Genomic DNA, 13,638 nt, shown 5'->3' with positions numbered 1-13,638 from the left:
TTAACTCCAATACTAGAAGGATTTTAACAATAGGGAAACAGACTGGATAAACAGGTACCCATAATTGGGTGGCGAGACATGTTGAGCAAAACTGGTAGACATGACAGACAAATGCTTCTTAAAGAAGCATTTACAGAATCAATGAGAGAGGAAGAGGACAGGAATTACCAACAAAACTAGACCTGGTGTTTCCCAAAATTAGGCAGATTTTTAAAATACAGAGTATGAGAAGCTTCAAGGAGCCTGCAACTACTACGTGATCCAGCTAGATTTCAGAGTTGAGCTGCAGGATTTTTTTTTTTTTTTTTTTTTGAGATATATACAAGAGTTGTTACATTCTTGTACAGCCACTAGTACGCGTAGCGTTTCGGGCAAGTCCTTAATCCTATGGTCCCTGGAATACGATCCCCTGCCGCGAAGAATCGTTTTTTCATCCAAGTACACATTTTACTGTTGCATTAAACAGAGGCTACAGTTAAGGAATTGCGCCCAGTAAATCCTCCCCGGCCAGGATACGAACCCATGACATAGCGCTCGCGGAACGCCAGGCGAGTGTCTTACCACTACACCACGGAGAGTTGGCTACTCAGACAAGCCTGTTGAGGAAGATGAGAGATTACAGACATGTGGAGTACAGTAAGATGAGGAACCTTCTACGATAAATTTAATGGGAAGGAAAGATTGAAGGAAAGATAGCAAATGAGATGGTGGAATTCATTGTTTGGAATTTGCCCGTGCAATAGAGCAGTTCATATCACTCAAGAAAGAGGACCAAAAAAAGGAAAACAAATGCTTGTTTCAACTGGCACTGAAGGGAAGGAAAGGAAAAGACAAAACAACTTAGAAAAGGTAAAGAGCGTAAAGTAAATTAGTTACAGAAAGAGAGAAGTAAAAAAAATAAAGAGAACCAGAAATAAATACACCCAAATTTGGAGAGAAGCAGAGAAACAGTATGAAAATTATATTGCTTGAAAAATCTAAGAAACCACCTAAGCAGCAGGAATCCATAAATCTTTATCCATAAGAGGAGGAAAATAATTGAGATCATAGGCTCAGATTGAGAACACAGCAAATGATCACTTGCTCAGTAAGATTTAAGAAGGTCTTTAAAATAAAACCAGCGTGGCGACCAAGGCTGCAGGATGAAAGGCCGGAAAAAACAATGGATAACATTGTAATCACTCCAGCATCGGCAATAAAAAAAAAAACACTTGGAGGAGTTAGATGAGACAAAATCATTGGGCTCACACTTAATTTCATCACAGCTGCTGAAGGAGGCTGCAGAAGGCTCTCACCAATTATCTAAAATTTTTAATAAAAGAACTTGAGACGGGAATTCTCACAGAAATTCCGAAAAAAAGCAAATGTATTGTCAATATTCCAAAAAAGACTGATTGGCAGAAAGCAATAAATTACAGACCAGTATCATTGACATGCGTTTTGAATTTGTTGGAGAAAGTAATCAGGCTGAGAATGATGTAGCTTCTGGACAGGACTAATTGTATGACAAAAGACCACCATGGATTAGAAAGGTAGAATATTGTCTGACAAAACATCCTTGAGTTATAGTTAAACCTATGTATCAGGTTTATGGTAAGACAGGGGGAAAGGGGGGCCCTGGTAGACTGTATTTCCCAAGATTGTCAAAAAGCATTTAACACAGATCCTCAGGAATGGCTGGTGTACCTAGCGGGGAAGCAGACTGGGGCAATGGGGGAAAACACTGGACTGGGTAACGGAAGACCTGAATGACAGAAAGCAAAGAGTCACTTTCTGAGACGAGACTTCATGCTGGAGGAATGTAACATAAGGCTCAGTCCAAGACCTGTTGGTATTCCAAACGTATGTAAATGATCTTCCCAAGCGAGTGAACTCGCGCATTTAATGTTTGCAGATGATGCAAAGCTGGTGAGAAATTGTGGGGAAATTTACCGGTGATTGATTTGATTATTAATTTAAGAAACTGTATTTAATTTTATTAATTACTTCTAAGCGGACTGTATTTTATAATTTATTGTCACAAGTAATCATCCCTCCTTATTGTAATTAAACGGTAGATTTTAACTATGTTAAACTACACTACTACTATTTTAGTTAAGAATTTATATATCCTCAGCTGTTTGTAGTGTGAGAGCTGGTCATCCAGCATCGGACTTGATCTGCCACATGTGGTCCGTCCTGGACGTATATTAATGGCGACCGTGAGTCGTAGGACGGTACTGCTCTACTGACGTCTACTGTGCTCACAGTATACCTGGGGAAATGATACACAGTAACATCTACCAAGAGCAGATTTATTACCAATGTGGCACTTAAATGTGGTTAGAGACACGTACCCTAGTGAGTGGTGTTGTCTTATGCCCTAACGATTAATTCTAGACACAGAAACAATTAGTCAATATAATCTGAGTTAATAAACTAACTGAACTGTGGTACTTTCGTCCTTTCTTACAAGTTGCGGCAACAAATAGTGACTATATTCCTTTGTTGTAAGTCCCGCTGCTTTCTAGTACTTGCTGGAGGAAATGTACGTTGTGGGAGGCCCGCTTGTTGGCTCCAAGTTTCACAACAACGACACTCGCAGTGTTTGGCCTCTCTATACACAACCCGTTCTCGCAAATTTAATAAGTCAATATTGACTTATTAGTTGCGTGCATAGGTGACATACTAAACATAATAGTTTCCCTTGAAAAGCTTCATAGAAAACACCGACCTTACCTAACCTACGTAGTATGTTAAAATAAGCATCTTATAGCTTCGTAATTACAATTGTTACTTAACCTATTATAGGTATAGGTTAGGTAATAATTGTAATTACGAAGCAATAAGATGCTTATCTTAACGTACTAAGTAGGTTAGGTAAGGTCGGTGTTTTCTATGAAGCTTTTCAAGGGAAACTATTATGTTAAGTATGTCACCTATGCACATATTTAATAAGTCAATATTGACTTATTAAATTTGCGAGAACGGGTTGATGGCTGCCTCCTCTCTCCATAACTATTTGTTTATATATGAGACTTGGGAGGAAGAATGGGTTTAAGGTCAAATCTAACTATTTACTATAAAATTAATTTAGTAGCTTCATTTTATGATGAAGCCAGCCCTAAGACCAGTGAATCTTATATTAAATTAGCCAAAACATTGGCTGAAAGATGGTGTAGTCGACCTCGGGTTCCTAACCCCGTTTTCTGTAACTTTTCTATGACTAACTAATGTAAATTAACGACATTTGATGGCTGTTTCGTTAGAATTTGTATATTTGATGTGGAAATTTCCCACAAGAATGTAATAACAGAGGAAGATTGAAGGTCGTTAAAGTAGGAACTTGACCAACTCCAAATGTGGAGAAACAAATGGTTTCAGGAATAAAATCCCAACAAGTGTAAGGTAATGAAGATGGGAAAGGGTGAAATGAGATCAGGAGTCATCTACACCATGAAGGCAAGGCAGCTACAGGAATCGGAAAGTGAGAGAAAGACTTGGGAGTGGATATAATTCCAACACCAACACCAGAGGCACACATAAACAGAGTAACATTAGCAGCATATGAGATGCTGGCAAATATAAGAATATCATTTAGAAACCTACATACGGACTCCTTCAAAGCAATCTACACAACATTTGTTAACCCAATACTGGAGTATACAACCCCGGCATGGAAGCCTTATGAAACACAATAGCATAATAATAAAAATAAATCACAGATTAACATAAAAAGATTGGTACCAGATCTAAGAGAGTTAAGCTATGAGGATAGGCTAATGGAATTAAATCTCACAATCCAAGAAAGTATAAGAAAGAGAGGGGCAATTATCACAACGCACAAGATACAGAGAGGAAATGACAACAATGGTTACGATAACTTTTTGCAATTGAGAGATAGAAAGACAAGAGAAAACAGCTGGAAGCTGCAATCGCCAATGATCCTAACGAATACAAGGAAATAATTATACAGTGTAAGGGAAGTCAAAAACGAGCTAAAAGAGGTTGTAGAAGCCACCTCATATTCGACAAAGAATTTGAACGTCATAGTAGTTAAGCTGAAATGCATCAGGCACAAGGTTCGTGGGCAGGGCAAAAAGAGCTTGACCTCACGACCTCGTAGACACTGATAGGTAGGTACTAACACTACCACCATCACCACCGCTACCACCATCACTAACACCACCACCAGCACCACCGCTACCACCACCACTAAAACCACCATTACCACCAACACCACCACAACCACTAACACCACCCCCATTACCACCAGCACAACCGCTACCACCACCACTACATCACTCCCAATTCTTCTCAATTATACCTTCTCTATTGACATTTGACAGCACGGGTAAATCTTCCTTTTACGCTTGAGAAATGTGTGTGTGGTGTGTGTTTGTGTGTGTGTGTGTGAGAGCGCGTGCGAGTATGGGTGAATGTGTGTGTGTGTGTGTTTGTGTGTGTGTGTGTGTGTGTGAGAGCGCGTGCGAGTATGGGTGAATGTGTGTGTGTGTGTGTGCGTGCGTGTACTCACCTAGTTGTGCATGCGGAGGCTGAGCTTCGACTCTTTGGTCCTGCCTCTCATCTGACAATCAACTTAAAATGGAGGTAGCGTCCACCACCTGCATTTTAAGCTCAGTCTATTGGTATACCACATTCACTTCATATATATAAAAATTTCCAGCGTCTCTACAAGTCATCTGTGTTTCCGTTTCCCACCTGAGCTTCGCGTTCAAATCTATGCCGCAAAGTTCAAAGTTATGTCCGAAAGTTTTAATGTGCCGCTATGTTCATATATGATCTTCCACGTTCTAATTCATATATCATGGTTCTAATCTGGCATCCTCACCGTAATCTATGCTACAACAATCAAATCAGTGACTCGGAGTTCTAATGTGTTCTAAAGTTCTAATATGTTTAAAATATTTCTATTTACTCCTGTGTTAAACAGACTGCCAGTACCACCTCGTCGTTTACTGTCTTTTAATCATCGAAATATCATTTATCCTTTTTTTCAATTCTTGTCACAAGTAGCTTCATAGTCAAGCTCCTTCTGTTCTGTGATATATATATATATATATATATATATATATATATATATATATATATATATATATATATATATATATATATAGTGCAGTGCATAAATATATATATATAAATACAGTTAGTGCATATATATATATATATATATATATATATATATATATATATATATATATATATATATATATATATATATATATATATATATATATATATATATATATATATATATATATAGTGCAGTGCATAAATATATATATATAAATATAGTTAGTGCATATATATATATATATATATATATATATATATATATATATATATATATATATATATATATATATAGTGCAGTGCATAAATATATATATATATATAAATATGGTTAGTGCATATATATATATATATATATATATATATATATATATATATATATATATATATATATATATATATATATATATGTCGTACCTAATAGCCAGAACGCACTTCTCAGCCTACTATTCAAGGCCCGATTTGCCTAATAAGCCAAGTTTTCATGAATTAATGTTTTTTCGTCTACCTAACCTACCTAACCTAACCTAACCTAGCTTTTTTTGGCTACCTAACCTAACCTTACCTATAAATATAGGTTAGGTTAGGTTAGGTAGGGTTGGTTAGGTTCGGTCATATATCTACGTTAATTTTAACTCGAATAAAAAAAAATTGACCTCATACATAGAGAAAAGGGTTGCTTTATCACTTCATAAGAAAAAAATTATAGTAAATATATTAATTCAGGAAAACTTGGCTTATTAGGCAAATCGGGCCTTGAATAATAGGCTGAGAAGTGAGTTCTGGCTACTAGGTACGACATATATATATATATATATATATATATAAATATATATATATATATATATATATATTTATATATATATATATATATATATATATATATATATATATATATACACTAACCTGCCTAAACTCGCAAGTTTGAGGTTAAACAACTTTAGACACACACATTGTCTATCATTAAGGATAATATTCAGAGGTTGAAAATGGGAAATAGATTCACGGAAAATGAAAAGGAAATGTGTGAAACATTAAACGAAAAGTTCCAAAGTGTGTTTGTGAAAGATGAAATCTTCAGGGAACCAGACACAATAAGAACTCCAGAGAACAACATAGAGCACATAGAGGTGTCTAGAGACGAAGTGGAATAAATGCTTAAGGAGTTAAATAAGAACAAGGCAGTTGGTCCAGATGGAGTTTCACCATGGGTTCTGAGAGAATGTGCACCTGAGCTCAGCATTCCACTTCAACTGATTTTTCAGGCATCCCTGTGTACAGGAGTTGTAGCTGATTTGTGGAAAAATGCTAACATAGTTCCAATCTACAAAAGTGGAAGCAGGGAAGACCCCCTTAATTATAGACCGGTATCATTGACAAGTGTAATAGTCAAAATATTGGAAAAAATAATTAAAACTCAATGGGTAGAACACCTGGAGAGAAATGATATAATAACAGACAGACAGTATGGTTTTCGATCTGGAAGATCCTGTGTATCGAATTTACTCAGTTTCTATGATCGAGCAACAGAGATATTACAGGAAAGAGATGGTTGGGTTGACTGCATCTATCTGGACCTAAAAAAGACTTTCGACAGAGTTCCACATAAGAGGTTGTTCTGGAAACTGGAAAATATTGGATGGGTGACAGGTAAGCTTCTAACATGGATGAAAAATTTTCTGACTGATAGAAAAATGAGGGCAGTGATCAGAGGCAATGTATCGGATTGGAGAAATGTCACAAGTAGAGTACCACAGGGTTCAGTTCTTGCACCAGTGATGTTCATTGTCTACATAAATGATCTACCAGTTGGTATACAAAATTATATGAACATGTTTGCTGATGATGCTAAGATAATAGGAAGGATAAGAAACTTAGATATTGTCATGCCCTTCAAGATGACCTGGACAAAATAAGTATATGGAGCACCACTTGGCAAATGGAATTTAATGTTAATAAATGCCATGTTATGGAATGTGGCATAGGAGAACATAGACCCCACACAACCTATATATTATGTGAGAAATCTTTAAAAAATTCTGATAAAGAAAGAGATCTAGGGGTGGTTCTAGATAGAAAACTATCACCTGAGGACCACATAAAGAACGTTGTGCAAGGAGCCTATGCCACGCTTTCTAACTTCAGAATTGCTTTTAAATACATGGATGGCGATATACTAAATAAATTGTTCACGACTTTTGTTAGGCCAAAGCTAGAATATGCAGCGGTTGTGTGGTGCCCATATCTTAAGAAGCACATCAACAAACTGGAAAAGGTGCAAAGACATGCTACTAAATGGCTCCCAGAACTGAAGGGCAAGAGCTACGAGGAGAGGTTAGAGGCATTAAATATGCCAAAACTAGAAGACAGAAGAAAAAGAGGTGATATGATCACTACATACAAAATAGTAACAGGAATTGATAAAATCGATAGGGAAGATTTCCTGAGACCTGGAACTTTAAGATCAAGAGGTCATAGATTTAAACTAGCTAAACACAGATGCCGAAGAAATATAAGAAAATTCACTTTCGCAAACAGAGTGGTAGACTGTTGGAACAAGTTAGGTGAGAAGGTGGTGGAGGCCAAGACCATCAGTAGTTTCAAAGCGTTATATGACAAAGAGTGCTGGGAAGACGGGACACCACGAGCGTAGCTCTCATCCTGTAACTACACTTAGGTAATTACTCCCACCAGGGGACTCGAATCCTCACCAGTATAGATGCTTCACAATATCTGGCATAGCTGGTACGCACTAAACCCACTGCACTAAACTCAGAGCCTTAAAAAACGATGGAAATTTCGCGGTATTTAAGCCCCAGACATCTCCACCCCCACAAGACCACCAGAGCAGGTGAGAGGTCACTCACGTTTTTTCATCAAGCACCTGTTAATATGGGAGAACACGGTATATATGCTTTATGCACTAATTTGCCTAAACTCGCAAGTTTGAAGTTAAACAACTTTACACACACACCCACCAGGGGACTTGAACCCTCGCCAGCACAGATGCTTCACTACACCTGGCATAGCTGGTACGCACTAAACCCACTGCACCAAACTCAGAGACTTAAACAGGCTCTCAGTTTTTTCAAGTTAGTGCATAAAGCATAGACAATGTGACCGAAAGGGTAAGATTAATAAGTCTAACACAAATCTTCTCAATGTGTCTTATGTTTTTCTTCACCCTCGAGGGTAGTTGAAAAATTAGATCTACAAGGTTCATTTTCACACTTTATTTATGGTCTGACGCCTAGAAGCGTTTCGCAAGACACTTCTTGCATTTTCAAAGACAATTGTACTTACTGTTTCATGCTTATGCTCGTTTTTGGGTGAGGTGATTAGACGCAAATGTTTTTGGGTGAGGAAACAGGACACAAATCAATGGATAAAGACAATTTTACAGACTGTTAATTTTTTGGGGTGAGGTGATAAAACACAAATCAATGGGTACATTGTGCATTTTCTCTTCTGGCTTCTGTGCTAGTTCGGGGTCTTTAAGTGGATAGAATGTAATTATGTGTTAATTGGCTGTTGATTGCTGGTGATGACTTTTTTATGTATAGGGCCTCGCTGATGTCGAGTCTCCTGTTGTCGTTGTATCTGTCGATAATTTCTGTGTGGCCTGTTAAGATTTCTCTGCAGATGGTCTGGTTGTGTGAACGGATTATATGTTCCTTGATGCAGCCCTGTTGTTTGTGCATTCTTAATCGCCTAGAAAGAGACGTTGTTTTCTTGCCTATATTCTGAGATCTATGGGGCTGACAGTCCCCAAATGGGCATGTGAAGGCATAGACGACGTTGGTTTCTTTCAAGGCGTTCTGTTTTGTGTCTGGGGAGTTCTTCATGAGTAGATTAGCCGTTTTCTTGTTTTTATAGTAAACGGTCAATTGTATTTTCTGATTTTTATCTGTGGGGATAAGGTTCTTATTAAAAATATCTTTCAGGACACTTTCCTCCGTTTTATGAGCCGTCGAAAACAGTCTAATAGGGGGTACAAGTGTTATGTTGACTCTTCAGTGGTTGCATGGCATTTCACCTTTCTTTTAATGACGCCTTCAACATAACCGTTAGAGAAGCCATTCTTGACTAGAACCTGCCTTACCCTACAGAGCTCTTCGTTGACCTGCTTTCAATAAGAGCTGTGAGTGAGAGCCCAGTCGACATAAGCGTTGACAACACTCCTCTTGTACCTGTCTGGGCAGTCACTATTGGCATTAAGGCACATTCCTATGTTTGTTTCCTTAGTGTAGACTGCAGTGTGGAAGCCTCCATTCCATTCCGTGACTAGAAAGGGCAGCCTTTCCCAATCACTCTCCATCTGGTAGGTGAAACTTAACACCGAATTTTGCTCGAATGCCTCCTTCAGCTGCTGCAAGCGTCAGGTACCTGCATACAAATGTCGTCAACATACCTGCAGCATATGGAGGGGTTTCAAGTCCGGTGACGTTAACGACATTTTTATGCAGGTACCTGATGTCAGACGTTTGCAGGAGCTGAAGGAGAAATAAAAATTTGATACATGATGGCAATGGAAGAGTTTCTGGGAATGCTTCATCCTGATACTTCACTAATAATTCAGAAAAGCAGCATCAAGGATATAAGCGAAGCGGTGGACAGATCGTACGTGCTTACTGAAACGTAGAGAAGATTAAATCAGAGCCGAGCTAAGGTCAGTGGTGGATATTGTTTAGTTAACTCGTAGTTAATGTCAAGTCAAAGGTTACAAAAGTGACTTTACCATGGGAAGTTGACGAGTGGAAATGCATCATATCTTACGTGAGTCTGAGAGGTAAGTCTGAAGCACGAAGACTGAAGAAAACACAGCAAATGAAAAAAATATTTCTTCTGCTGAGGCTAGGGAATTCCCTCGTGACTGCAGGCTCACAAAATTCGAAGAAATGCCAGCAAAAAGTAAAGGCCATCCAGGCGTGTGGATACGAAGATGAACTGAAAAACAAAAGCATAGTGGTAAAGGGTACTAATAAACAAGGCCTGAGCACAGATCTAAATGCAACAGCAAATCCAACACAATTGAAAACAGGTTGCATATTAAGCAACACAGGAATCCATAGGATCTACACCTATGGATTGTTTTCTCAATCATCCAAAGTTGCCTTCTCACAAATTGTCTTCTCGCCATCCTAATTTTGTGAAATAAATTGTGCAAATATCTGTCTTTCTGTTCTATTGGTAAACACTACTTTCTCTTGTCTCTACGAGTCTCTCTTAGGTAAACAATTTACTGTAAATTTGTGTAAACTAACTCAAATATAAATGCACAAACATTTATGAATAAAACGTTTGGATTTGATTTTTGGTACACAGAGTAGCACTAGGCATATGTTCAAATCTTATAGAACTAAGAAAAAAAGGAAAAAGGCCCCAAATCCATCCCAGTAACGACATGGTCGCCTGTGCAGAGTAATAGAAGCGACTGAATTAAAGCTACAAGAATCATATAAAGCCCAAGAGAGAGAGACAAAGAATGCCGTCAGTGAAAGAAAGAGGAACCCCAAAATACTTCTTCTATGCAAAAAGATGGAACTTTCACAGATGACAACGAAGAAATGTATGAATTACTAAGAATGGAGTACGACTCTGTTTTAGTGAACGCCTGAACACATTGAAGATCGATAATCCAAACGGTTTACATATTTACAAAATATGTAAACCGATAACACTAACAATCTTTGATCGAGTGCTAAGAAGTAGGACCACAAAACACATGATGTGATAACCTCTAGCCAACACGGGTTAAGTAGTCGTGTGACTTGGTTACATATCCCTAGGCAAATCACAATTATTAGACCACTATGACATGGCCTTAGCTGCTATGGAAGACAAGCAAAACACTGCTGCAAATATACAAATTTCCCGAAAGCTTTAGACAAATGCAACGATGGTGTTATTACAAAAAATGTGCACTAAAGGAATTACTGGCACAGTCAGAGATTGAACCACATCTTCAAGTTCATCAGTGGACATCTTCAAGAGAAAACTGGACTGTTTTCTAAAAGACGTTCCGGACCAACCGGGCTGTGGTGGGTATGTGGGCCTGCGGGCCGCTCCAAGCAACAGCCTGGTGGACCAAACTCACAAGTCAAGCCTGGCCTCGGGCCGGGCTTAGGGAGTAGAAGAACTCCCAGAACCCCATCAACCAGGTGCCTAGCTTACACATGTTTGTTACAAGAAGCAGATCACTATTTTACTTTCAGATATTTTCAGAGAGTGCACAGAAGTGCACGAATTACTAACTTCCTTAATATAGGAGCTAGAAGGTCGAAATTAGGTGTCTTTGAAATGCAGTCACCCCTCAGCTGTCCAGAAAATTTGCGTAGCATTACTGAGAAAATAGTTACAGCATTAGCATGATCTTAAGCATCTGGCTGCTCAGAGACAGCGAGGAGCTGGGTGGCAGTAGTTCAGTTCAGTTTAGTAAGTAATAAATTAACTTAATAATCCCGAAGACCAACACTTGACGGTTTTCATCCCTGACAAGTAATTTTCTTGTAGATGATATACATAACTAACAAAATATATATTTACTCTCACATTTCTCTGTTCAAAAGCTTTAGAGAAAAGGAAACTCGAGAACAGAGGCTACGCCCTAAAGGCATGTTTTAATGGTTGATATTGCATTTATACATCATCATTATTTGGGTATTGTATAAAATGCAGAGATGATAGGTTTTTTTTTTTAGAATTGTTGAAGTATATTCATAATACAAGAAAAGATTTACATTTACCTGGTAAATATATTGAGTAAGTTTTATGTATTTACTAATTGGAATAATTGGAATGCTTATTTACAAGACATTAGAAGTTGCTTTTAAAGCTGCCACGAAATAAATAGTTTTTGCTAAGAGAAAACGGCGTTTTGTCACGGTTTAACTCTTCATTCAATACTATTCCTTAAACCTCTGACTCACTTGTCATCCTTCAACCTCTGACTCACTTGTCATCCGTCAGCCTCTGAGAAACAAAGATACATTTTAATTATCCCAATATATATAGCACGAATATTATAGACTCATCCTGTGAGTGGACGTTTATTGTACACTCCATACTCATCCTGTGAGTGGAAGTTTATTGTGCACCTCATACTCATCCCTTGAAGATTATCTACATTCACGCCTCGCTTGATAAGTTCGAGATCGTTTGAGTGCATGGAAATATGTTTGAGAATTATTGTATTCAAAAGGAATTAGTAGCACATAGCTAGCTCTAAGCAGAAATACTACTATACCAGTAACCAGTAAGACATTATAACTGACACTTCAGATCAGGTAAGATTTGATACCACAAGAATCCAGTACTATTTCTGTCACATTCGTCTTAAACTTTACTACTCAGAATGCCAGTTAAATGTCACCCAAGCACGCATGTTTGTGGAGACTTAAGTTATTCTCAATAGAATGCAACAAGGACAGACGATTTTATTGTATCATATATGACAGGCTATTCAAAAGGTTCTAGATATCATTCAGAATGTCAATGCGAGAGCAGAAAGACATAAGATGAATGATGTCAAAGAAATCAGACTCCTAGAATCTGCATCCTGGGAATGTGTATGTGTAATAGTAGATAAGAGAGAAAATTAGGTCGAGAGTCAGTAAATTAGATAGCAGACGGTTAGAAAGGCGGGATACAAGAGCTAACAGTTTGATCCTACGGGCACACATAGTAAATGCACAAATAAGTTCGTTTCATGAGAATTCCATCTCATTGCTGCCTAATGAAAGCTGCAGCTCATAGGAATTAGGAAATGCACTATTCGGTTTCAATGAAGGAATTATTGTTCACAAATTGTGTTTAAAGATCGAAAAACTGAGTAAATTCCTCTGAACTTCCACAAGCAACTCTGACTCACCAACAAAGAATTCAAGCAGCAAGATGGAAAAAAATAGACGATTCTTTTGCCTTACCTGACGAACTAGATCAATCTTTCAATGTTAAAGTACTCAGAAAAACTACAAACAAAAAAAACTAAAAACACAGCTCCAGGTGAGGACAAAATCACTTACAATATGCTGGCCAAGCTAGGAGAAAAGGGTGAAAAAGTCTTCTTGAATCTCATCAACAGCGAATGAGTGCCAAGAACTCGACCACTCTCTTGGAATAGTGCAATTATAGTTCCCATTCCAAAATTCAAAGATTCAGAAATCCTAGACCCATCTCATTAACAAGCTCTCTGGCCAAAACTGCGGAAAGAATTGCTCTTAATCTAATTGACTGGAAACACAATCCAATGCACCAAAATATGCTTGCTTACATGAAAGGTGTTGGAACCACAGAATGCCTTACCTCCCTCCTGGATCAAATCAATGACAAACCTGGTATCCTTATTTTTCTGGACCTAGAAGAAGCCTTCGAGTTAGCCAGTGCTCCAGCTACACTATGCTGCCTTGTGGATAAGGAAATCAAAGGACACGCTCTTGGCTTTGCTAAAGGAAGCCTGCTTAACCAAGAAGCTAAAGTCAAATTCCAAGCAAAAACATCCTCCTCAAAGATGCTGGAAAATGGGACACCGCAAGGAGGATTACTAAGCCCCTTCCTTTTCAA

General features: G+C 38.0%; 1 protein-coding gene across 1 annotated transcript in view; it reads right to left on the bottom strand.

Annotated features, from left to right (window-relative positions):
* Positions 1 to 9,532, bottom strand: part of LOC123765337 (dentin sialophosphoprotein-like) — a 26,672-nt gene extending 17,140 nt beyond the window's left edge. The window contains exon 1 of the mRNA XM_045753886.2: positions 9,488 to 9,532. Coding sequence (XP_045609842.2) covers positions 9,488 to 9,532 — 45 coding nt within the window. The remainder of the gene's footprint in view (positions 1 to 9,487) is intronic.
* Positions 9,533 to 13,638: the final 4,106 nt, after the last annotated feature.

Source organism: Procambarus clarkii, chromosome 33 (assembly GCF_040958095.1).
Source record: "Procambarus clarkii isolate CNS0578487 chromosome 33, FALCON_Pclarkii_2.0, whole genome shotgun sequence".
Classification (NCBI taxonomy): Eukaryota; Metazoa; Arthropoda; class Malacostraca; order Decapoda; family Cambaridae; genus Procambarus; species Procambarus clarkii.
The sequence above is the reverse complement of the archived record's forward strand: the minus strand, read 5'-3'. Positions and strand labels throughout refer to the sequence as shown.